Source organism: Melanerpes formicivorus, unplaced genomic scaffold (genome assembly GCF_026170545.1).
Source record: "Melanerpes formicivorus ecotype bairdi unplaced genomic scaffold, bMelFor1.0.p_v2 SCAF_1, whole genome shotgun sequence".
Lineage (NCBI taxonomy): Eukaryota > Metazoa > Chordata > Aves > Piciformes > Picidae > Melanerpes > Melanerpes formicivorus.
Window position 1 is genome coordinate 49,246,071 of NW_027142353.1, and position 26,107 is coordinate 49,272,177.

The following is a 26,107-nucleotide window of genomic DNA, read 5'->3' on the forward strand; positions in this document are numbered from 1 at the left end:
AACTGAAATTTTGATTCAGAGGAGATTTGTTTTTCTTTCCAGCTTAAAATCAAACCAGTGTTTTGTATTACTGGTGGGAAAAAGAACTTTTGATATTACACTGAAATAAATTAACTGGTGTTGGAAGGCAAGCCTATTGACCTTAGATTTCATCTATAAAGGAGCTAGGGTCTGGTTTTCTTAAGTCACTTAATTTTTTAACAGAATGTTTTATCTTGTATTTTTTACCACTTGGCAGCATTGTACATAGTATAAGGGTGAAAAACATTTTAGAAAGAAAAAAAAAAGAAAAAGAGCTTTGTAAATGTAGTATTGGTATTTGTTTATTTAGTATAAAAGGTTTGTGAACACTGTAACAAATACAATTTTTACAAATCCCAGTCTTGAAAGCGTCTCTCCTTTTGTTCACTTGGGTTTTATACTTTTTATTACTTTGTCTATCAGCTTCTTTACTTCTTTGTGTCTCGTAATTGCTCTGGTGATGCAGTCCTGAAGCTTGGCTCCTGTAATAGGACTTCCTCCTAAAAATTAGAGGAGAATCACTTGATTTCATACTTTGCTTAGGTTCCTGTCTCTAAAGAAGTTTCCCAGATGAGAGTATTCACTAATACAGTTGTTCTCAACAACCAACAACTTTCACTTGGGATGCAGAGCAGCTTCCCCAACTCCAGTCTAAGGCCCTACAGCTATAACAGGAGATGTGCTCAGAACCTGCCTTTTGCTCTATGTAGGTCAAGCTGTGACATGGTTTTGAACTTCTGTCACACCATCTTTTTGAAAACTGAAGGAGCGAGTCCCATAATCAGCATTGTCTGTTACCATAAAGCACCCACATTTTACAAAGAAAAGCTGGTATACAACATCGAAGTTAAGAGAAGGTTATCATTGTAGTTTCCTCTGTAATAAACTTCAAAGTACCTGGTTTATGGACAGAACAGAGTCTGCCTTCGTCATCAGTTACAACAGTTACTGTTCCAGTTGCCAAGTCTTCTTCTTCAGCGGTTGGATCAACGATCAGTAATGTGCTTGTGAAAGTAAAACACGTGCAGACATGTTAGTGTATGTATGTAACATAACTGAGGTTTACAAAATACTTTTATTTAGTTCTCAGGCTTAGCTGCTTTCTTAGCAGAATGCACTGATTTCAAACAAACAAACAACAAAACACCCCCATAAATGAGGGAAATTCCACATACTCCAGTGCATGTGTGTGTTAAAATGCCAGCTGTTCAAAGTACAGCTTAATGCCTAGATTTCACAGATGTGCAATACCCATGTGTTACAGGAAAATGCCATTAAACTGCCATTTGCAGTATGTGTCACTACAAAATCAGTGAATCCAAGACGAGGGCACAGGGTTGAGATATAGGCTACACTAATCTCTACCAGACCTTAATGCAAAGCTTAACTTCCGACAGTACATTCACCAAAGTTGTTCTCAGTTTCTTATCAAAGAACTCTTAACACCACCTCAGGAAGGGAATAGTTCAAAAATGAATGTAGTGGGTTCCTTAAGGCAGCCAAAAGAAGCTGTTGTATCACAGATGATGCACGATGCTGAGATTAAATAGCTATTTGTTAACCATGAGTTCAAAACAGAGCAAACCAGTGGGAAAAAAATGAAAAAGGACCTAAACTATAAAAGCCACTTTTGCACAATAAGAAAAACCTGAAACTTAAAAAAAGTTCAACAATCACTGTTCAGCCTTAGCTTCATTTTAAAATGGAAAAAAAATAATCACTCCCATAACAAACATTTGGCTGAAGTGCAGGTATGACAGGAAATACTTCAGCTGTAGTTTTCATGAAGCCTTAGTTCACACTGGCCAGTTAAGATTTAGTGTCAATGTAAGCCAGCTCAATTTAGCTGGAGTACACCAATGCTGAGTGGTGACAAGCGTGGAGGGGAAAACAGCAGCAAGGCTAATCACAGCAGATTACACAAACAGCTGGAAGGATAAAAGAATTTGTCAGTTTGAACTCCTATGGCATGCATAAATTTTCTGGGCAACTTAAAATTTCACTAGAAATTTCAGATTGCCATTTAATAGCAATACTGTAATGAAACAGAAGTCCTTAGCTACGCTACTCAAAAATACTGCATTATTCTACCCCACATGCCCTGTGCGGCACTGGCTCATTGCATGACACAGGGAAGCGGCACAGATGGAGAGCCTGAAGCATTAGACTTTCATCTGTGTAGAGGCTGGCTCCACAGGAGCCACCTGTGGCATGGCATAGTGCTCTGCACCAGCACTCCCTGCCCACAGCTACATAACCAGCAATCCACAAATTCTATTTACTCAGGGAGGGCTTTTACATACAGAATACAGAATTAACCAGGTTGGAAAAGACCTTTGAGATCATCAAGCCCAACGTATCACCCAACACCATCTAAGAACCATGGCACTAAGTGCCTCATACAGTGTCTTTTTAAACACTTCCAGTGATGGTGATGCCAGCACCTCCCTGGGCAGCCAGCGGGGAGACATAAAAAGTTTCTGGAAGCCAGAGTATGGACAGAATATTCTTTTTAGAGGGCTGTGTCAACACCTGTAACAAAACTAATAAACCAGATTTAAAAAAAAACAACACACACCAAAACCCACACACAACACAAGCACGCATCTCCTTGATATTTAGTTTCAAGAGCTAAAGTGAGACTTGAGTAGTTGACGCAAGTCAGTTTCAGTGCACAGAACAAAGCCCAACAGCCAATCCCTGAAAGCTTTCCTCCAAAGGCAACTTTTTTGTCTATTGGTAAGTACCTGTGATTTATATGCAAACAATATCCTACTGACAACTGTCTGCCTGTTGTGCTAGTCAAAGAACTGGTATTAAAATAACTAACAGAAGTTCTCTAAAGTACTGATGACTTTCTGCTTTGATTAATCTTAGTAATCACTTGGTCAATATTTGAGTTCACTGCTCCCTTCACCCCATCTCATATTTGAATGAAAGGGCTGTTTATTGCTTCTCTGAACACAGGTTGATATGCCATAACCCCCTAAATATACCTAAACCTTTTTCCCAGATTCATAATGCAGTCAGCAGTATCTTAGTTGTCATTTTGTGACTTTCAAAGGGATACTACCACAAATAAATCCACTTCTTACAAACACATACTACTTGGACTAATAAAGAGCCAGCAAACTATTTCAGGGGAGAAATTACCACATGTGATTATTCTGAAGTCTGAGATTGTTTAAATACATGAACAATGACTTGAAGTGCTGGTCATACTTCATCTTGGGTAATTGTTTTCAGTTATCCACAGATTCTGTTGTTCTAACTGGACCATTCTTTCATCCTCTGCTGACTCAATCTTTGGTATAAGCTGCTCAAAAATTGCCATCGTCTCTATCAGTTGTTCACATAGGCTTTGAAAATGTTACTTGCATTGGTGGTGACATTCTTGCATCTCATAGATACTGCAAAAACATAAAGCAGTACCTCCTCCCTGGTGTTCAAGCATGTCTTTTAGGTTGGGAACCAGTTCTGCTTTAAGTCGCAGGAAGAAGGTGTACAGACTTCGTTTTGTGCTGCATACTCACTCACATCACAGAACTATGGGTCAGCTCACCAAGAGAGGTGGCAGATTTAAGATCATGCGAAACAGCAGTGCCCAAGACTGCACACGCTTCACCAGGAAAGTGCATAGGAAGTGCAGAAACATCATTGGTAGCATCCTCGTTTTTCACACTTTTTTTTGTATGTACCCAGTTGTTTTCAAACATACAAACCAGTTCTGAACTTACTCATCAAATATAGCAAATGATGTGGCCACTGGATGCTTTCGGATAATCAGAGGATTCTTCTGTTTTAAGTTAACTTCTGATGAACCAGTTTCTTCATTTATAGTAACTGATGGCAATTGAACTGAAGAGGTGAAAAAATTACAATGGTATGTTTTTATAAATTATAATAGTATAGGAAAATTTACAATGGATGATCAGAGGGCTGGAGCACCTCTCCTATGAGGACAGACTGAGGGAGTTGGGGATGTTCAGTCTGCAGAAGAGAAGTCTCCCAGGTGACCTAATTGTGGCCTTCCAGTATCTGAAGGGGGCCTACAGGAAGGCTGGGGAAGGACTTCTCAGGATATCAGGTAGTGATAGGATGGAATGAAGCTGGAGGTGGGGAGATTCAGGCTGGATGTGAGGAGGAGGTTCTTCACCATGAGAGTGGTGAAGCACTGGAATGGGTTGTCCAGGGAGGTGGTTGAGGCCCCGTCCCTGGAGGTGTTTAAGCCCAGTCTGGATGAGGCTCTGGCCAGGCTGATCTAGTGTGGGGTGTCCCTGCCCATGGCAGGGGGGTTGGAACTAGATGATCCTTGTGGTCCCTTCCAACCCTGAATGAAACTATGATAATATTAAAGAATGCTAGACATGGGTGTATAGTAGGCCTAGAGATACCCAGACTACTGAAATATTTAAGCTGCTCTTCAAAGCCACTGAAAATCAAACAGAATAGAGTTTTGGCCACATTAGCAGTGTTCTGCACACACACACAAAATCACTAATTTGGGGAAAGTGGCTTAGAATTACTCTTTCAAAGGAGTATTTTTTTCTCTCCTCAGAGTAACCCTCCCTTACACAAAAGCATTTTCTGCTTCCAAAATACTACACAATTACAAGACTTTACAGTCCTATTTAACAAAAAAGTAGTTTTCCCCAAAAAGCCTACCAGACATGTAAAAAATAGCCACATCATCTCATCTCATTTTATGTATTTGTAGAAACATTGCAATCTAATCCTTAGATATCTCTTGTTCTGACAACCCAGTGATGGAGACAGAATTCAGGAGCAAAGTACCTATAGGAACTCAAAGGCAAGCAACTCATAGCTGGAAAAACGAGGCCTTGCTGTAAGTTTCCTTTCACACTGCCTCCTACATGCATTTATAACCCACATGCCTGCCAACAGTCAATCCACATGTTGCATGCTTGAAAAACTGTAATGCATTAAGCAGTTGTTATTGTGACAAATAAGCAAAGCCCCAAAAAACTTACTCTGCCTACACAAAAATAGATCAACAGGATTGGACCCAGATGTGGACACTGAAGTTGTTTAGAACCACTGCTGAAAGATACAAATCTCTGACACAGAACAACACATGGCAGAATAGCTATTAGTCCTGTAAAAGAGTGGCAGTACTCATACAAAAAGATGCTACTCCCCAGTTGTTACACACCTATGGCAGCCATACTATCATTTGCATTTTGTATTTGTATTACACAGAATCACAGAATGTTAATGGTTGGAAGGGACCTCAGAAGATCATCTAGTCCAACCCCTGCCAGAGCAGGATCACCTACACCAGATCACACAGGAACACATCCAGGGAGGTTTTGAGTATCTCCAGAGAGGGAGACTCCACAACCCCCCTGAGCAGCCTGTTCCAGTGTTCTGTCACCCTCACAGTGAAAAAAAGTTTCCTCGTGTTTGCATGGAACTTCCTATGCCTCAACTTCCACCCATTGTCCCTGACTCCATCCCCTTGTGTTTTAGTAATTTAGCATTGAAATGATAGGACAAAAACAGCCTTAAGGAATTGTGAAACAGTTACTCAGTCACCATGATTCAAAGCCAATATATTTCTCTAAGCAACACTAACCAGAGAGCCTCTTGCTCTAAAGAAGACTTACCATTTTTTAATGCTGCTAACAAAGCAAAGGCACTGGCATCCAAAATGTTTCCATCGTAGTCCAGACAAATGATATCGCAGTATAACACCCAAGCAAGCTATCAAAAAAGGTTTGCACATGTAAGATATTACAGCAGCTAAGCAAACGGTGCAGTATCTAAGAAAATGCTAGCTACATGAATGAAAATACTTATTTCCATCATATGATTTTTACACTTCAGATGTAAGCCAAACTATGAAGACTAAAAGCAAAACCAACAAAACAGCCTACAACCCCAAATACCTTCTTTAGCATCTCAACACGGTGATCTTGTTAGTAAGTCCCTCTTCATTCTGAGATACAACTTACCTTGCCATTCGCTATACACAGATCTTCTTTTGCTATCATCTGTGAACTAAAATAAAATGAAAATCAGGAAAGACAAAACTGTCTTGCAGAGTTGTTTAATGTTTTGAATGCACTAGGACAGTTCTTACTTTTCAATCACATCTGCAATGAACTGGCTTGCTGCTTGAGCCTCTTCACCAGGTGGTCCAGAGCGAAATCTCGTTGAACAGAGGGATGGAAATTCTACGTTCGGAACTAAAGAGCAAGAATCGTTATTTGTAAACTAAAGAAAGCAGGCAATGGGATACAAAAATAGAAATAAGACAATACACACTCTTTACAGCATTTTACATACTTCAAATGAAGGCCAAGACCAAAAATTTTTCAGTCAAGCCTTCCTATTCCTCTCCTCAAAACTGGTTATGCACAAGTCTGTACTAAAGAAGCTGTAGTACTCTACTCAGAAACTATGTATGCCATGGTGGAACACGTACTCCTAACTACCATTTTCTGTTTGCAGTCCTGCTACAAATATCATGACCTCACACAAACTCTTCCTTAGGTGTTAAGCATTCTTAAGTAGACCAAGAAACAACAGCATTTTCATCCACTGCCTGACTTTACTGGTATGCTGTCTGCTTTCCATCAACCATTAATACCTAATGCTTTAGACTTGAAGCACAAACATATGTAAACATTCATTTTACAAAACCCCAGAACTCTAAACAGAATCAAGCTCACTGAAAACAGCATGGAGCTGCACTAGAAAAAGAGAATCTAGTGTAAGCTCTCAGTTCCACAGTATTATTTTATTTCAAAAGAAACCTGAAGCAGCAGTTAGGATGTACCCCCTGGACTTCTACAGTTCTCTGACAAATACGCAGGGTTTATGTAATTGTTGCAATTTTTTTGTCTTCTGGGACTTCAAGACAAAAGTTAACATGCTCCTGTACAATCTTGCAGGATACAGTCTCTTACAGATGAGTTAGGTTCCCCCTCTTAATGTACAGTTTTTCCTGCTGCAGGTTTGTTTTCAGTCTCACGTGGAATCATTAATAAGAAGGAAGTTTTACATGAAAAACTCAGCACCAAGAGTCCTGAAGTTTCTGAAGTACCACTGATTTTAAGGAAAGAATTTTACCCAAATTCTTTCTCTTTAGAAGCCATCACAACACACTCAACCTGTCCCACTATTACAGCCTTTTAGACCTGAGTAAGATCCATACTGAAAAGCTTACCAATATATCCCTTATCGGCAGAATCTGCTGTGGGTGTGGCAAGTTCCTGAAGAACACAAGAAGAAAATGAAGAGCTGAATTTTGTACAAAAATCCTTTCAAGCTAAGCAGTATGCAAATTTTCTTTCCAGTTATCCTTACAATGAGATTTACAAGAGCTATTTTCATCAGCCCCTGTCTGTATTTCTCCTGTGGAAAAAGATCCACAGGGGGATGTGCAGTAACGTATCCCATAGTTCATGGCAGGCCAGCAGTAAAGCTGAGGTAACAAGGCACTTATTGTCCACCCATCTAATTACCAATGCATTTATTGAGCAATAAGCAGTAATTCTTCAATTGTATAGCTTTAATCTAGAAGTAACAGACTTTATTTTTGTGTATCTCTTTCCCCATACACATCACAAAAATACACATTCTCAGGCTACAAGGGTATGATTAGACAATTGAATTACATATTAACTTTCATGTCCAAAAGAAACTCAGGTAAACAACTGTAACCATGCCTGACTGGCACATTGCTGTAATTCTGCAGGAGATTCATTCCAAACACAAGTTCCGCTACCAGCTAAGTTAAAATAAAAGCCAGCCATACCGCTTTGACTCCACAAATCACCGTAGTATTTCCTAACTTCACCAAGGCAGAACCATCTGCAGTGGTAATTGAACCTGAAGAGAAAAAGTGCTGTTCAATAAAGTCTGGCTTTCCATTCGAAGCGCCTTAAATAGCACCCACCACCACAAAGCGTACGCTTTCCATCATTTTACATTTAGAACAGGCCAAGCAGTCTTGATGAATGTAGGGTTGGAACAGAACCTCTGTATCAAACATTCAATCACATGGAATCAAACAGAATGGTTGAGGCTGGAAGGGACCACTGGACATCATCTGGGCCAGCCCCCGTGCTCAAGCAAGGCCACCTACAGCCAGTTGCCCAGTACTGCGTCCACATGGCTTCTTAATATCTCTAAGGATGGAGACTTCACAATGTCCCTGGGCAACTTATGCCAATGCTCTCCCTCACACTAAAAATATGTTTCCTCATGGTCACAGACAACCTCCTGTGTTTCTGTCTGTGCCCACTGTCTCATGTCCTATCACTAGGCACCACTAAAAAGAGTCTGGCTCTGTCTTCTTTACACCCTCCCTTGAGGTATTTATGTACCTTAATAAGACCCCCCTCTCGGCCTTCTCTCCCCATATGTCCATGTCTCTGTTGTACTGGGGAGCCCAGAACTCAACACAGCGCTGTAGGTGTGACCTCACCAGTGCTGAGTAGAGGGAAAGGATCACCTCCCTTCACCCATTGGCAGGACTTTTCCTAATGCAAAGCAGGGTAACACTGGCTGCCTTTGCAGCAGGCACACTGCTGGTTTATGTTCAGTCTGGTGTCCAATCCAACTCTCTGGTCCTTTTCTGACAAGCTGTTTTCCAGCTGAGTGGCCCACAGCATCTACTGGTGCCTGAGATTGTTTCTCTCTGTTGTGGGTTAAGGCTTAGCTGGTGGGCAGATGGGAGTCACCTGATCCCAGGTGGGAGGTACCAGACTTGGTTTATCCCCTTCCCTTTTATGAGGTTTCTGTTAATCCATTTCTCCAGCCTGTTGAGGGCCATCTGGATGACAGCACAACCCTCCAGCATATCAGCTGCTCCTCCCAGTTTGGTGTCATCCCCAAACTTGCTGAGGGTACACTTTGCCCCATTATCCATATTATTAATGAAGATGTTGTACAGGACTGAATGCAACACTGATCCCTACTCTTATTTTTTTAAGCAGAAATCATAGATGGTTACTATCCTTAGATGGCCCATTTTCTGGTTGGCTTACAGCAACACCTAACAGAAAGCAGTGTTGTACAATGGAAGGTACCTGCAGTGTCAAGTGTGAGCAATTCCCAGCAACTATTCTGTGGTGGTGTATATCACAAGGTGTAAGAAGGGCGGGTAAGGTGCTGCCGTTCACTCCGTAAGACATGTCTTGCCTCTGCTTGAGACAGTTGCTCATCAAGCAACAAAGCAGATGTCAGGAGTCATTGCCTCATTGCAGGTGCACAGATCGGTGTATGAGTAGACACTGCCTTCAGCATCTATAACATACGCTGCTGGTCTTAGAGACAAAATTCCACAACCACACAAACTGTGCTATGCATCCCAGCCTGGGAGCAGAACTAAGTAACGATGCTCAAATGCATTACTGTACCAGGCATTCTCTTTAGTGCTTGTTGAAACTATAAAAAAAAGTCCTTCCTTTTTCTTGTTTCAAAATGCAAGTGCCAAGAAACCTGATTATTAAGTCACTGGGGTCACTAGCTATTATAACCCGAGAATAAAACACCTCCCCCATTATCATTATTCCAAGTAAGTACTTGCCGATGTTGACAGTGGTCGCCCGGAATTCACCTAACTCCCTTCCATCAGGTCGGCAGTTCTCTTTCTAAACATAAAATGACAAAGTTCAAAGCAGAAAACACATCTTACTTCATAATATCCATGATACATGCATTCATATAAAACAGTGTTCTCTTTTTAGCCGAAATAGAGAGTTACAAAAATACTAGGGGAAACCTGATCGACTCACAAAAATCCCTGTGTTTTTAATGCATCATAATTTATTTAGAAAAATCAATATATTGCTTTTTCTCAAGGGTAAGTACTACAGGCTAGACTCAGAATATCACCCAAGAATGAATACTCAATGATACCTTAAAATGAGAGTTTCTACTCATCTGCACTGCTTAGATTTTATAGACAATTCCCCTCACCCATCCCCACCTGGTGGAGCTCTTAGAGTGAGCTGAAGAAAGACAGACAACAAACCAAAAATCACTAAATATCCCCCCCCCCCCCAAAAAAAAAATCCCCAGCATTCAAATATCACCAGTCAGAAACTGTACAACACTTGAACCTTAAGCTAGAAATTCCACCAATTCACCATCACATTAGACCTAAATTATTACCCTTCTCAGCCAGCTTTTTTTTTTCTTTCCCCTTATAGTTCCAGGTTTCCATACAGGCAAATTAGAAGAGAAGAAGTAAGAAAGAAAACATTGATTACAAGCAATTTATACACACATATTTCACTCACCAAAAACCTTCTGTAGTATTCCAATGGTTCCACCGTTCTAAAACCAACAGAAAGGGAAGTTTACATGCAAGTTCCCAAGCAGGCAAGAGACAACAACAAAAAAGATAAGCAAAACCAAACATACAACAACAAATAAGTGGAAAAATCAAGATGACTGGCTGTGAGAGACTAATAAGTTTGTCTCTCTCGGTGTACTCAACAAAGATAAAATCACTTGCTGTGTGCCCAGACAATATGTATTGGGCAGAGCCACTAAGGACTCTTGGAAGGTGCAAAGGTAACATTGCTCACTGGGCCACAGCTGGCCTACAACAATGACCCAGCCATTCACGCCTTCAGGGCAAGACAACCTCCACCCATCAAGTACCCTGGGTAGGGTGATGTGTAAGGAATGTGGGGAGATTGTCTGAGTGGAGACGGGGGAGATGGAGATTCCCCCCCCCCCCATACAAAATCTTGCCCAAACACACAGCAATACACAGAACCTAAAGATTATTTCCTGCTCCTGGAATTCCTGAGGGACAATTTTTGAATACATGAATACATACCTAAGGACTAAAAACTGTATAAAAGACTGGAGCAACTACTGGGTTGGAGAGAGAAACAGGAGAGAGAAACAGAGGAGAAAAACGGCGAGAAAAACGGAGATGAAGGAAAACCCAGGAGACGGACCATGCCGCTGAGAAGGAAAGCCGGGACAATGCTGCTCCGGAGAAAAGAAGCTGCCCTGAGGACCACAGCTCTTCTCCAGCCAAAGCCTCAGCACCCTTTCTCTACAGACCCAGGCTGCCCAGAGGAGCCTCAGCAGCGTTCCTGTACAAACCCAACATCTCCCCAGAGGACCACAGCTCTTCTCCCGCAAAAGCCTCAGCACCATTTCTCTACAGACCCAACATCTCCTGCAGCACCTTTCCTCCACAGACTCAAACTGTCTTGGGGGGGATGAGGGGTGTGGTAATATAATTCCTTTCCTCTTCTCTCTCTCTTCTCTCTCTCCCTCTCCCCTTCTTATGTACACTTTATTTATGCAATAAATAGTCTAGCTGTTGATACTTTGGCCTCGTTTGTGCCTCTAATTTCACAACATGGGAATATTTAAAAGAACTGTGTCTCCGGACCGAGGCATTTAATATCTCCGGACCTTGACAGTGGCAAAGCTGTTTATCAGTGCAGTCACAGAAAGATGAGGAAACTCTAAACTGATGTAAGAAAAAGATGCTTTCACACATTCGCTTCCAAAATGCTTCTTCCTCACAAGGAACCTGACTGCACATGCACCTAACACAAACTAATAGCTTTCAATTTCATAATCCGGACTATTAGTTTTTAAGAAAGGCTTTTAAAGAAATGCAGAAAGGATCCTTTTATTACAGGGTCTGAAATACCTTTTAGTTCAACAACTGCATTCTGATGTACAGAATGGTTTAAAACAATTTTATAGTCTTGAAATGTCACAATTTTTCTCAGAATCTTTAAGACAATACAAATTCAATAAATATGTTGCATGCAGTGCTTCAGCTCAGAAATAATTAATGATTATTATTTATTATAAACTAAACAAATTTGTGTATTAGGTTTTTTTTTAAGCAAAGAATATTAAAAGGGTCAGTAATATTTGTTTATTTTTTTAGAATAAACCAAACCAGGTCGGAAGAGACCTTCAAGATCATCGTGTCCAACCCATCAACCAATCCAACCCACCCAAACAACTAAACCATGGCACCAAGTACCCCATCAAGTCTCCTCCTGAACACCTCCAATGACGGTGACTCCACCACCTCCCTGGGCAGCCCATTCCAATGGGCAATCACTCTCTCTGTATAGAACTTCTTCCTAACATCCAACCTGAACCTCCCCTGGTGCAGTCTGAGACTGTGTCCTCTTGTTCTGGTACTGGGTGCCTGGGAGAAGAGACCAACCTCTGCCTGTCTACAACCTCCCTTCAGGTAGTTGTAGAGAGTGATAAGGTCACCCCTGAGTCTCCTCTTCTCCAGGCTGAGCAACCCCAGCTCCCTCAGTCTTTCCTCATAGAGCTTGTGTTCCAAACCCCTCACCAACTTTGCTGTTCTTCTCTGGACTTGTTCCAGCAGGTCAACATCCTTCCTAAACTGAGTGGCCCAGAACTGGACACAGTACTCGAGGTGTGGCCTAACCAGTTCAGTATACAGGGGCAGAATGACCTCTCTGCTCCTGCTGGCCACACTGTTCCTGATGCAGGCCAGGATTTCATTGGCCCTCTTGGCTGCCTGGGCACACTGCAGGTTCATGTTCAGCCTGCCATCGACCAGTACCCCCAGGTCCCTCTCTGCCTGGCTGTTCTCTAGCCACTCTGACCCCAGCCTTTCAACAAGGCCTTCCCAGTTTTCTTAAAATAAGCACTTCTGGGGAAAAAAACCAAGAAAAAAACCCCAAACCCCCCAACAAACAAACAACAAAAACCCCAACAAGCACCCATAAAAAAGATAAGTCTTCCAAAGGTAAACTAACATATCACAACTCATGGCATGCTTACTGTCTTAGTTTTATCCACTTCCCATCCTTTACCACCAATCCTGGCTAAGTCGGGAGGTCCCAGCTGACTAGAAAAGGGCAAACATTACACCCATCCACAAGAGCTGGAAGGAGGACCCAGGGAACTACAGACCTATCAGTCTGACTGTAAAGCCAGGGAAGATCACGGAGCAGGTCAACTAGGGTGCCATTATGCAGCATGTGCAAGGCAGCCAGATGATCAGGCCCAGACAGCATGCATTCACAAAAGGCAGGTCCTGCTTGACAAATCTGATCTCCTTCCACAACAAGGTGATCCACTTAGTGGATGTCATCTATCTGAACTTTAATAAAGCCTTTGTCACACTTTCCCACAGAATCCTCCTGGAGAAACTGGCTGCTTATGGCTTGGATGGATGGACAATTCACTGGGTTAAGAACTGGCTGGATGGCCAGGCCCAAAAAGTGGTGGCAAATGGAGTTAAATCCAGTTGGTGGATGGTCATAAGAGATGTTTCCCAGGGCTCAGTATGGGGCCAGTGCTCTTTAATATATTTATCAATGGTATGGATGAGGGGATTGAGCATACCCTCAGTATGTTTACAGATGACACTCAATTGGGTGGGAGTGTTGATCTGTTTGAGGGTAAGAAGGCTCTGCAAAAAGATCTGGACAAGCTGGATCAATGGGCCAAGGTCGGTTGCATAAGGTTTAACAAGTGCTGAGCACTGCAGTTGGGTCACGACAGCCCCAGGCAACACCACAAGCTTGGGGCAGAGTGGCTGTAAAGTTGCCTGGTGGAAAAAGACCTGGAGGTGCTGGTTGACGGCTGGCTAGCCAGAAATGTGCTTAGGTGGCCAAGAAGGCCAACAACATCCTGATCTGTATCAGGAATAGTGTGGACAGAGGACTAGGGAAGTGATTGGGCCTCTGTACTTGGCACTGGCATTCAGTTTTGGGCTCCTCACTACAAGAAGGACATTGAGGTGCTGGAGCACATACAGAGTAGGGTAACAAAGTTGGTGACGGGTCTAGAGAACAAATCTTAGGGGGAGTGGTTGAGGGAACTGGCATTATTTAATCTGGAGGAGTCTGAGGGGAGACCTCATTGCTCTCTATAACTCCATGAAAGGAGGTTGTAGTGAGATAGGGGTGGTCAGTCTCTTCTCCCTAGTATCAGGTGGTAGGATGAGAGGAAATGACCTGAAATTGTGCTAGGGGAGGTTTAGTTGGGTATTAGGAAAAGTATTTTTTCTGAAAGTGATCAAGCATTGGAATAGGTTGCCCAGAGATGTGAAGTTACTGTCCCTGGAGGTGTTCAAGAAATGCACAGACATGGCACATCAGGACGTGGTTTAATGGCCATGGAGATGTTAGGTTGATGGCTGGACTCAATGACCTTAGAGGTATTTTCTAACCAAAGCAATTCTATGTTTCCATGATTCATTACAGCAAGTATAAATTAAACCCTTCTGGTTCCCCATACGCTGGTCATGTACTACTGGTTTTTAATTCCAACACACAGCCTGTTCTTTTCTAGTTCATGAAAGAGTACTTGTGAAACCTTGTTTCACACATTTACGATGTACAGCTGGAAGATGCAAGGACACAGGAACAGGTTGTCCCGCAAAGAAGTTGTGGATGCCCCACCACTGGAAGTGTTCAAGGTCAGGCTGCATGGGCATTTGAGCCACCTGATCTAGTGAAGCATGTCCCTGCCCATGGTAGGGAATTAAAGATCTCTGAAGGTCTCTTCCAACCAAAGCCACTAAAGAATTCTAAAATGAGAAGTTACAAATAGGAAGCCAATCATTCGCTACTGTTCAAAGCTCTGTGCAATGCTTTACTAAGTTGGTTCTGCCTGTACCTCATCCCTTCGACAAAGGAGGCTGCCCTCCTCCTAACGTCACAGGAGCTACGGGGCAGCTAAGGCTGAAGGAGTCTCTAGCGGCTGCTGGATCCAACCCCTCATCCAAACAAGAGGTATACATCACTCAGGACTTTGTCCAACAGCACTGTTTCCCAGGATGGAGATACGAGTCACCCTAGATGACCACCCTTCACTATTACTTCCCCAACCCCTGCAGCATTTATTCTGAATCAGGTTTCAACCTGAATAGAATAGAATAGACCAGGTTGGAAGAGACCTTCAAGATCATCATGTCCAACCCATCATCCAACACCACTTAATCAACTAAACCTTGCAACCAAGCACCCCATCAAGTCTCCTCCTAAACACCTCCACTGATGGCAACTCCACCACCTCCCTGGGCAGCCCATTCCAATGGGCAATCACCCTCTCTGTGTAGAATTTCTTCCTAACATCCAGTCTAAACCTCCCCTGGTGCAGCCTGAGACTGTGTCCTCTTGTTCTGGTGCTGGTTGCCTGGGAGAACAGCCCCCGCCTGTCTACAACCTCCCTTCAGGTAGCTGTAGAGAGCAATAAGGTTTCCCCTGAGCCTCCTCTTCTCCAGGCTAAGCAACCCCAGCTCCCTCAGCCTTTCCTCATAGGGCTTGTGTTCTGAACCCCTCACCAACTTTGTTGCCCTTCTCTGGACACGTGTACCCAGGGTCTACCTCTTCTGCCTTCTCCACACCCCATCGCCATTAGGCAGATCAAGGCCTTACTGATCTCTGCGCTTAGCCTTGCCTTTTAAGGCTGAACAAACCCAGCTCGCTCAGTCGCACATCACAGGGGCTCCAGCTCCCTCAGCACCCTGACAGCTCCCCGCTAGCCATGCTTTCGCCTACTCATGTCTCGCCTGTAATGCGATGCCCCAAAGCAGAGCCAGCAACGCACACCCCCAGTGCCCCGGCCACGAAGCGCCCTGCGCTGGGGTATCCAGCGGGATGCTCCGCAGGAAGCCCTCTACACCCGCCCGCGACCCAATGCTGCCTGTAATACGGGGTTATCTCCGCCAGCGCCGGCGCCTACCGCGAAACAGGAGGCTGCCGGCTCTGCGGTGCAGCTCACACAGCAGCGGGAAACAGCACCGGAAAGAAACTGGCAACACTCAAAAGATAACGCACTGAAGCCCTCTCCCTTTCATTCGCACGCTGCCGAGAACGAGCGCAGGGCCGTGGAGGTAACGGAGTAAAGGCCCCAGTGGCCCCCGCGGCCCCCACGACGGTGCTGCCTTAGGCCCTCGGGATCGGGCAAAGGGACGCCCGCCCACCTGCCTCAGGAGACGCGGAACGAGCGGGACCACCCCAGCGCCGCGCAAGGCAAACTCCACAGCCCCCAAGCGCGTCGCTTACTTGAAAGCCGTCGCCATAGCGGCACTGCTGCCGTCCCGGATGTGCTATCGCCTCGTGACCCGGCCAGCCGGAAGCCTTCGCCGGAGGACTGGAGGCAGCGGCGGCCCTAGGAACACGGCGTCTGGCGGGACCGAGCCGCCAGGGGGCGCCGGCGGATGGATTAAAATGCCACTCGCCGGCCCCTCTTGGCGGCGCGCTGCTGTGCCGAGTTCGCTTCCGCGTCGCTGTCGCTGCGCGATAGGGCTCCGCCCCGCGCCGCTGCCGTGCGCCGGCCGCGGGCTATGGCGCTCCTGTTGTCCGTGCCCGCAGCCGTGGCAGCTTTGGCGGCCCTGGCCGCCCTCCTTCTTGTCCTGGTGAGAGCTGCTTCGTGGTCACCGCGGGCCTGGGGAGCCTCCGGGGCGGGGGTGGTACGTAGGGCCGCACGTGGAGCCACCCAGTCCACGCCCCTGCTGCTTGGGGCAGGGGCTTTGGGCTTGGCGGCGTGTAGCGGGCCCCAGACCCCCACCATGTCTTGAGAGGGGCGAGGGGTGGCTGGGACTGGTCGGCAGCGCACGTCACTCCGTCGCTCTGTTTCTGCAGCAGCTGGCACAGATGTGCCCATGCGAGGTTTTATGCGGGGAGTGTGGTTTTGCAAGGCGTGGGGTGAAAAGTCTTGCAAAAGAGACATAAAATGGAGCATTTCATCCTTATATCATGCCTTGTAAAATATTACGGCTGCGTGCTTGCACGGCAACTGCTTGGAACCCCCGTTTGTGCCTGGGTGACCAAAATACCAGTGCAAGGTTGAGTCCAACACCTGGAAAGTGATATTCAGCTACGCATCAGCAGTGCCACGTATACAGTGATTCCACGTAAATGTACTCCAGAAGACAAATACTATGGTTTTATTTTAGGCATACATTAAAATTATCAGAGCCTTACCGAAATCACATTTGTCTGCCTAGTTGTGATTAGTATTCAGCGGGCCTGTGCTGGGTCAGAGGAAGCACCAGCTTCTTGACTGATAGAGGTTACTTTGGTAAAGGGGAAGTGGGGCATGGACCACAAGTTTGGAGCTATCTGCATGCTTTGCAGCTGAGAACAGCAGCAAGCCCGTGATGCTGACAGTGGTCAAAGTAAATGACGTGGAGTATTCGAACTGTGTGATGTTTTGGTTCTGTGTGGTTTGATCCATGGATAACCCACCTCATTACTGAAATATAGTTGGTTACCCCCTTGCAGTACATTGAAAAGGTAGGTAAACCTTCAATAGACTGGTCAATGATTTTTCTCCTTTCTTTTTCATCACAGATATGTATGATTGCTCATGTAACTGCCAGAAAAATGCCAACCCTTCACCGACACGAAGAAGAGAAATACTTCGTAAATGCTGAAGGCAGGAGAGAATCTGTACCAAATATACATGATCCCCCCTCAAAGGAACTCTCTGTTGTTGTGCCTTCTTACAATGAGGAAGATCGGTGTAAGATTTTTCTTGTTTTGGGAAAAAGAAGAAAATCTATCTGTTGTTACTCTAATAGTACAGAGGTCGGTTTATATTAGGAGTAGAGTCTGGCAGGCCAGATTACGTATCTGATTTTGGACACAGTTTCCAGAAAACCATCCAAGAACATTGAATTTCAAAATTAAGACACTGTAACTTAATTGCTGCTGCTGCTGCTACAAGTGGCATGGGGCACGTGTAAGAATCCTCTTGATTTTATTGAAATTCAAGCAGGATGGCGGCTCATTGTCCTTGTAAATGCTGTAAGTCAGGAAGTAGAAGGTTACCTTTAAAATTTGAGAGCTACACACTGTAAACAACAGCAGCAGCTTCAAACAAACAGGGAAAAAAAGGATGATCTCATTGTTTTCTGTTTGACTTAGCCATATGTGCAAACACCTGAGAGTACAAAGTGAAGACTTTGAGATGGGACAGAAATAACCAAGCTCTGAAACTGTACTTGGGGTTGACATGGTAGCACCTATTGTCATTCCTTTTTTTGGCAAGTGAGAAAAATGAGCTGTTTGTGATTCCATTAAGAGAGATGTTGACAAATAAAGTGTACCTGGACACAAGGTAGGCCTGGCCCTTTCTCGAGTCCAGAGCATTCCTCAGTCCTGGTTCTCACACACCTCTTTTCAGTAAGCAGGGTCTTAATATGTTGCATGTGATTTTCAGTTGCTTCTCTCCTTGGAGGTAAAACACTCACCTGAGATGTGCTCAGGAATTAACATATTCTTGCAAAGACAACCATAAGGTTGAATGTCTTTTTAACTTGCAGATAGATCAGCTGCAAAAGTAGTACTTATTTGTTGACTGAAGCATCATGGCCAGCAGCCTTAGTAAAAGAAGGCATGTAACTGACTAGTGTTAGGAATTTCTCTTGTTGCCCTCTCTGTCAGCTTCCTTAAATAGGTAGAAGTCAGTGCTGGTTTGCAGAGTTACTCAAGGAGAATAATTACTGATTTTCTGTTAATACTGTGTAGAGAATTATATATATCAAAATGGAAAATCAGTTCTTCTCTTTAGAAGAAATGTCTTTATCCTGTCTTGTATGTGTGATTTTGTGTCTGTGTTCTTTCTGCAGAGTTGCAGGTGCTAAGCTTGTTTGCTGAAGGTAGTGGAAGAGGCAATTCGCTCAGCTTTGCTTTGTGGTTGTTTTCAGCTTGCTTATACAGGTGTTTTTTGGTGCTTGTCCTGTTATAATCTACTAATCTGATGTCCTCCACTTTTCTTCTAGTACCTCTTATGATGGATGAAGCTTTGGATTATCTAGAAAAAAGACAGGTATTTTCAGTCTGCCCTCAAAATTCCTTGGTTTTCTATATGCTGTGTATAGTAAGTCAGTGATCTGTTGTCTTTCATCTGTTGTCTTTCTTGTTTTGATGTATGTTTAAACAATATTACTTAGCCACTCAGAAATAACACTTCTATCTCTTAACATTTTTTGGTTTTTTTTAGCTTGAATGCTGGAAAGGATTTTTAAATTAAGTAAAAATCTAATACACTGCTATACAATGTTTGCATGATATTTGTTCGAGCTGGGGTTGCTTAGCCTGGAGAGGAGGAGACTCAGGGGTGACCTTATTGCTCTCTACAACTACCTGAAGAGAGGTTGTAGACAGGTGGATGTTGGTCTCTTCTCCCAGGCAGCCAGTACCAGAACAAGAGGACACAGTCTCAGGCTGCACCAGGGGAGGTTTAGGCTGGAGGTTAGGAAGAAGTTCTTCATAGAGAGAGATTGCCCATTGGAATGGGCTGCCCAGGGAGGTGGTGGAGTCACCATCATTGGAGGTGTTTAGGAGGAGACTTGATGAGGTGCTTGGTGCCATGGTTTAATAGTTTAGGTGGGTTGGATTGGTTGATGGGTTGGACGCGATGATCTTGAAGGTCTCTTCCAACCTATTCTATTCTATTCTAACCACACATTCAGCTTTCTACGTTAAATCCTAATTTGTTCCAACAAATTTCTTAAGTATGTACTTTTCATTAGGATTTGTTCTCTGAGTATGAATCCCAGTGTGAGGTTTGTGGGGTTTGTTTTTCTTCACAGTGATCTTATTCTAAGCTTTCATCTTTTGCAATTAAATTGATTTCTTAGTTCTAGATGGTAGCTGAGGAAAAGCTATGTCAAGGCGGTGTAATAGAATTTAGCCATATTTGATGCATGGTCTATAATTAGATTCATAGAATGGTTTGGGTTGGAAGGGACCTTAATGATCATCTAGTTCCAACCCTCTGCAATGGGCAGAGACACCTTCCACTAGACCAGGCTGCTCAAGGTCTCATCCAGCCTGGCCTTTAGAATAAGAATAAACCTTTATTAGAATAAACCAAACCAGGTTGGAAGAGACCTTCAAGATCATTGTGTCCAACCCATCAACCAATCCAACCCACCCAAACAGCTAACCCATGGTACCAAGTACGCCATCAAGTCTCCTCCTGAACACCTTCAGTGACGGCGACTCCACCACCTCCCTGGGCAGCTCATTCCAATGGGCAATCACTCTTTCTGTATAGAACTTCTTCCTAACATATTAACAAATGTACTGTATCATATAGGTGTCTGTTTGCAACCCTGAATGAGTTAAAAACTGCTAGGAAGAGAAGAATGCTTATGTTTGAAAGACCTATGACCTGCTTAAGAAATTGGATTGAATGTCTTATTTTTGTTTTTATTTTCAAGAAACGAGATGCTTCCTTCACTTATGAAGTAATAGTGGTCAATGATGGTAGTAAAGATCAAACTGAAAAGGTAAGGACAAGAAGTGTCTTACCAGATAGTCAGAGGTATGGGAGGTTGTGTTCTGCACTTGTGGATTATAAGACTGTTTTGCATTTATATTTTAGTATTTGAAGTAGTTGACAATGTTTCTGAATGCTTTCTGTCATTGCCCTGTGTGCATTGCAGATGTCACATACACACATGCATGAACATGTAATTCTTTTGCAAATGCTAGTATTGATTGGCAGCCATGGGAACCATTTCCCCACAACTGAGATTCTAAAATTTAAAATCATGAACTTGAGGAAGCTAAAAAGACTTCTAAAATAGCTGGTTTATGCTGTGATTGACAGAACAGCAGGCATAGAATCATGGAATTGTTAGGGTTGGAAGGGACCTCAAGGATCATCTAGTTCCAAGCCCCCTGCCACGGGCAAGGGCACCTTACACTAGATCAGATTGATGAGGAGCCACATCCAGCCTGGCCATAAAAACCTCTAGGGATGGGGCTTCTACCACCTCCCTGGGCAACCTGTTCCAGTGTTTCACCACCCTTGTAGTGAAGAATTTCTTCCTAGTTCTTTTCCATACCTTTCATGGTATTGTTCATTTAAAAATCTCCAGGCCAGTTGTAGTGTTTTCAAAATAGTTCTGCATTCTGCTGCTGTGACTTTGATACATGTCACTGGAAAGGAAAACTGGCCAGCTCCAAGGTTTTTTTTCACTATTGCTTGGAAGATATTCCAGTTAGCTACTAAAATGAGTGATGCTTTTTCATTAACTTCCTGTAAGCTTATCCATTAAGGACTACTCATATGTGCTTTTTTGACTGCTTTGCGTTCTTTGTGGAATCATTTCTAACTGACCACACTATGGCCATGGGTCTCTGGGCTTGGAGGACGGTGAAAAAACCTTTAGAAAAACTCATTATTTCTCTTCCCCACAACATGGAACAGAATTTGCACACTCCCACAGTGTGAATGGGATTTTAGGTCCCTGCGAATTTTCTTTTTTAAAGCCACAGGTAGCTGCAGGACAAGTGAGAAACAGGTAGCAGTAGTAGAAAATTATTTCTTGTTGATTACCTATTGGTGTTGCTAGAAAAGGTCTGTAATACTGTGATATAAATTACATCAGTACTGAGGTTTTTGGACTTGAATGAATGGGGTTTAGAACTGCTTGGGGGAATATCTCGCTCTTATTGAACGTGACTGTAGTGGGTTGGGGCAAACCCCCTCCCCACCACAGGGCAGAAACAACGACTCAGACAAAGGGATTGCAAAAGTGATGGAAAGTTTAAATAGAAAAACAATTCAAAAACAAACACCAATGAAAGCTTTACAGAGACCCACAAGCACCGTGACAAAGAGAGAGATCCCAGAACATACCCAAGAACATCCCATCCCCACCTGGGAGTACACCCAAACCCCCCCCCAGGGCTCTTTCCTCCCCCCCAACCCAGCCTTGGGCCTGGGCAGGCCCAAGGGAGGCAGCTCAGGCCATTTTACCTAGGCTGCAGCTGGGGACGAAAGAGGAAGTGAAGACCCCGCATGGGCATTTCATAGGGGAGCAGGGCATTATGGGAAATGGAATACCTGCCTGTGACCACCCCCTGGGCTGGGCCCACCCCTTGGGACCTTCCAGGTATGTTCTGTACAGTGGCATCTGGCAAGCACCCAGCCTAAACCATCACAGTGACAAGCTTCTTTAGTCGTCTTGTGTCGACTGTGACCTGGTTTTTGTTTTCCCAAACAGACTCTAGCAAGCACTGGCAGTGTGTTTGTGCCGACTGTCATGGTTGTAGCTCTCTGCTATTAATTTATGGGTTTTTAAACTAATTTTTGAAGTTAATTTATGTTGCTTTTTTAAAAGGGCAAGCAAATGTAAACTTCTTCCTTGATTCCTGTTTTCGTTTTAAGCTGGTTTTTTGTGTGTCTGTCAGGTTGCAATGAAGTACTGCAAGAAATATGGAAGTGACAAAGTGCGAGTGCTTTCTTTGGTAAAAAATCGAGGGAAAGGAGGAGCAGTCAGGATGGTAATTGATACTTTCATCTCCTTCTCTGTCTGAATTACCTGTGCCTAAATATGCAGAAGATAGAGCTGTGCCAATTGGCGGTTTGAATTCAGTGCATTAACAAAATGATTAATGGAGACCTTGAGTACAAGTTCTGTAAATTAAGCCAAAACCTTTTTTTTCAAAGTTTTAGAGATTTGGATACAATATTTTCCCACCAGGAAGATCCATAACAATTTTATTTTTTTAATGTGCAAATTCAAAAGAAAAAGAAAAAGTTGGGCTTGAGTTTCATGTTCCTGTTAGTTCCAATTAGAAATAGGCTGGTGTTTAAAAAGCAAACTAACTGAAAAGAGAAAAACAACAACAACAAAAAAAGGACAAAACAACAAAACAAACCTTACAGATTAAACTAAAGCTTTTGTTGAGAAAATACAGCCAAATTTGCAAACATTATTTTCCAGGTGGAAACTTGGGGTTTGAAGAATGGCTTTCGAACACTCAGCAAAGTTTGTGTTTACTGAAGCTTACTGCTAGCACACTCAACACTAGAGCCAACAGGGTTTATGCTTTCACATATTACTTTTCAACTAAATATTGTAACAAAATCATCGTGTTCCAAGTATAAAATAGCTGTTACACAGGCAGAACAGGTGAATGACACCTTCTGTGAAAAAGGGCAGGATCATTTATGAGTTATCAGTTTCTGTATTTTAAGCTCTGTCCTGAATCACCCAGAATCAGAGAGTGATAAGGGTTAGAAGGGAGATAACTTTCTTTCTGGAGATCATCTAGTCCAACCCCCCTGGCTGAGCAGGTTCACCTGGAATAGATTGCACAAAACAGCATCCAGGCAGATTTTGAATGACTCCAGAGATGGAGCCTCTACCACCTCCCTGGGCAGCACTTGACCAGCCTCAAGGTAAAGAAGTTCCTCTTCATGTTTAGGTGGAACTTCCTATATTTATGTTTGTGCCCCTTACTTCTTGTCCTGTCACTGGGCACCACTGAATAAAGAATAGAATAGAATTAACCAGCGTGGAAAAGGCCTTTAAGATCATTGAGTCCAACCTATCATCCAACACTATCTAATCAAATAAGTCATGGCACCAAGCACCCCATCCAGTCTCTTCCTAAACACCCCCAGTGATGGTGACTCCACCACCTCCCTGGACAGCCCATTCCAATGGCCAATCACTCTGTGAAGAACTTCTTCCTAACATCCAGCCTAAACCTCCCCTGGCACAGCCTGAGACTGCTCTGGTGCTGCTTGCCTGGGAGAAGAGACCATTTCACTAGAAGGCTGTCCCCATCCTTCTGACAGACAGCCTTTTAGGTATTTATAATCATTAGTAAGATCCCCCTTCAGTCTTCTCTAGTTCTAAAGAGCCCAAAGTCCCTCAGCCTTTCTTCGTAAGAGAGGTGCCCTAGTTCCCTAATCATCTTCAAAGCCCTTTGGTGTAACCTCTCAAGCAGTTCCCCAATATGTCAATTTTTTTAATGTTTCATTAGAACATACAGAGCTTTTGTAAGGGATACAACACTGAAGTTATTTCAAGAGAAGGAGAATGATTCCCTCTGTGATACATTTTTGCACTGTAAAGGGGATGTATATACTACTGTTTCCTTGACTGGCTCTTCCAAAGTCACACGTGCTTGGTTACAACAGCACTTTTGGCAGACTGCTCCTTTCTTCCAGTCTGGACCCCTTCAAAAAATGTCCAAAATGTCTAACCAGGAATATGGCGAAAGCAGCTGAGAGCCCTGTGTGTCACAAGTGTTTTGCAATGATTCTGGGACTCAAGACTTCCTTCTCACAATTAATTTGTCTCTCGAATTCCCTTGAAACAGTGTTAGGAAGAAGCAGCGCTGCATCCTCCTCTCCACAGTTCAAATGTCAAAGAAAAGCTATCCAGTGCAGTGGCAGCTACTAATCACTGCTTCTCTGTGCTCCCTAGTAGAGCTGACTGTAGCAACTTCTTGTCTCTTGGGATTTTGGTTTGTAAAGCTTTTAGTTTGCAAGCTTCCCTGGAGAGGGATTGTTAACCTTTCATGTTCACGCATTGTCACTGTGGGATGCTACTCGGTGTGTGACTTATCTAGATGTTATTACAATATGCATTGATAATTAGTTGGTAGCAGCAGAATATTAAGGTTCATCTATTGTGTGGTATTTTGAGATGTCACTGATTTTTGCAGTGCCTTGCAGGCAGCTTAAGACAAATAGTGATTTCAGAGGTGTTGATTTTTACTGGCTGTTTTGATTGCAGGGTGTCTTTAGTTCTCGGGGGAGAAAAATTCTTATGGCTGATGCAGATGGAGCTACAAAATTTGCAGATATTGAAAAAGTAGAAGAAGGTCTAAAAAATCTTCAACCATGGCCTGTGAGTATAAATTCTCATGGTTTCAGTTTAATACTCATGCATACAGATTGGTTTTTGTAGTTCACTTCAATTGGTGTTTTTTGAGATCTGGTTGAAGATCTAGGTGTAAGCCTGAAGACCTAGGTGTAAGCTTAGAAGCTGCAAATGTGGGCTATTGTAAGGTAGTTCCCAGAGAATTCTTGCCTCTTTTGCATTCACTGTGTCCACTTCAATGCAGTCCATCATGTTCTAGTTACCATTCTTCTTTGAAGTTGTTCTACTCTGTATAAATGCAATATGTTGCCTACTCAGTTAAAAAACAATTTTGTCTTTGTTAACTGTTTTGTATTTTCTTTTTATCTGATGTGATCTTGTATTCCTTTAAGGATGGTTATTAAATCCACCCTATTCTATAGAGGTTCTCTTTTCTCAGAGTTGTTAATTTAATGACAGTACTTGGAAGAACTTTTATTGTAAATAAAAATTCAAAAACCTGTGGAACCAGGGCGCCTCCCTGTATAGGCATTCTCTTTGGATGCCTGACTTGAAAGAACTGAGGTTATTTTCTGCTTAGATGCAGATGAGTGAGGTACCTGCAGCTGGTTGCAGCTGGTTTCCCTCAGTGCCCGAGCATCGGCGGGGGGCGCGCTGCTGCCGAGGAAGGGCTGCAGCCTGTGGGCGCCACAGGGCGGCGCTGTTTCCCCAGTGCGCTGGCTGCCGTAGCAGCCGCGGCTTCTGGGCCAGCGCCAGGGCAGGCACTGCCAGATACGTTTGGTGGGACAATCAGTAACGTCCGAATAATGTTAACCCTTTTGTTTTGATCACGTCGTCTGGATTAATTCGAGGTTATCGTTCTGGCTGATACCGTGGCACCTGTTCATCTGAAGGTGCATGGGCTTTGTTATCCCTTCCACAGTGCAAAACTTAGAGGAAACATACATTGTAATGTAAAGTGCCTAGGAGCACAGAGCACTCATCTGTGCTGTTTAACACATTTGCTGTGTGTACCTCAGAGGAGTACTGTAAGCTAAACTAGACCTGATAAATTACAGCAAATTTCAATTACACATCTGCAAAATGTATTAAAGTTTAGACTCTCTGTTAATTGTAGAAAAGACTGATTTTAGCCTCAATAATCCAGTAGAAAAAAAAATGCAGTTAGAGGAAACAGGAAAGTATAACGCATTGAAGTTTTTCATTATGCAGTTCTTAGCACAAGATTTCACTGATTCAGGAAATATTAGTTTAAATAATAATTCTTTGGTCTGTATTCCTTTGCAGAACCAGATGGCTATTTCCTGTGGTTCTAGAGCTCATCTGGAGAAAGACTCAATAGCAAAGGTTTGTTTCCCTTTCCTGCTGTGTACTAATAGTCAAATACTTCCATTGCTTAAATCCACTCTGCAGATTGTGGGATTCAATAACCGGTATTTGTGGGGAAAAAAGGAAGCTAAAAAATAGGAAATGGGTGTCCTGAAT

At 43.4% G+C, this 26,107-nt stretch overlaps 2 protein-coding genes across 4 annotated transcripts in view; one reads left to right on the forward strand and one right to left on the reverse strand.

The window, feature by feature from the left end:
- Positions 1-405: 405 nt before the first annotated feature.
- EXOSC8 (exosome component 8) lies at positions 406-16,132 on the reverse strand. Its single transcript, XM_068142697.1, has 11 exons — positions 16,044-16,132; positions 10,296-10,332; positions 9,581-9,644; positions 7,805-7,878; positions 7,214-7,259; positions 6,125-6,230; positions 5,997-6,042; positions 5,649-5,745; positions 3,759-3,879; positions 919-1,025; positions 406-521 (listed from the first exon to the last, which is right to left on the reverse strand). Exons 1-11 carry the CDS (start codon positions 16,058-16,060, stop codon positions 406-408), a joined length of 831 nt encoding a protein of 276 aa, XP_067998798.1. The 5' UTR covers positions 16,061-16,132.
- Positions 16,133-16,289: 157 nt separating this feature from the next.
- Positions 16,290-26,107, forward strand: part of ALG5 (ALG5 dolichyl-phosphate beta-glucosyltransferase) — a 31,550-nt gene continuing 21,732 nt past the window's right edge. Inside the window, exons 1-7 of one of the 3 annotated variants that reach the window (XM_068142666.1) lie at positions 16,291-16,396; positions 17,334-17,505; positions 18,767-18,813; positions 20,213-20,281; positions 22,194-22,286; positions 24,536-24,649; positions 25,910-25,969. In XM_068142666.1, the coding sequence (XP_067998767.1) occupies positions 16,325-16,396; positions 17,334-17,505; positions 18,767-18,813; positions 20,213-20,281; positions 22,194-22,286; positions 24,536-24,649; positions 25,910-25,969 (627 nt within the window). In that variant the 5' untranslated portion in view covers positions 16,291-16,324. Of the gene's footprint in view, positions 16,397-17,333; positions 17,506-18,766; positions 18,814-20,212; positions 20,282-22,193; positions 22,287-24,535; positions 24,650-25,909; positions 25,970-26,107 lie in introns of those variants that run through there. The other 2 variants (XM_068142675.1, XM_068142683.1) reach the window with 2 other exon arrangements.

Bases quoted from the DNA above. Each gene is read 5' to 3' on its own strand.
- EXOSC8 (XM_068142697.1), bottom strand. The intron at 6,231-7,213 runs GTAAGCTTTTCA...CTTGCTCTTTAG, and splicing joins TGCCGATAAGGGATATATTG to TTCCGAACGTAGAATTTCCA. The intron at 5,746-5,996 runs GTAAGTTGTATC...CTTTTTTGATAG, and splicing joins TGTGTATAGCGAATGGCAAG to CTTGCTTGGGTGTTATACTG.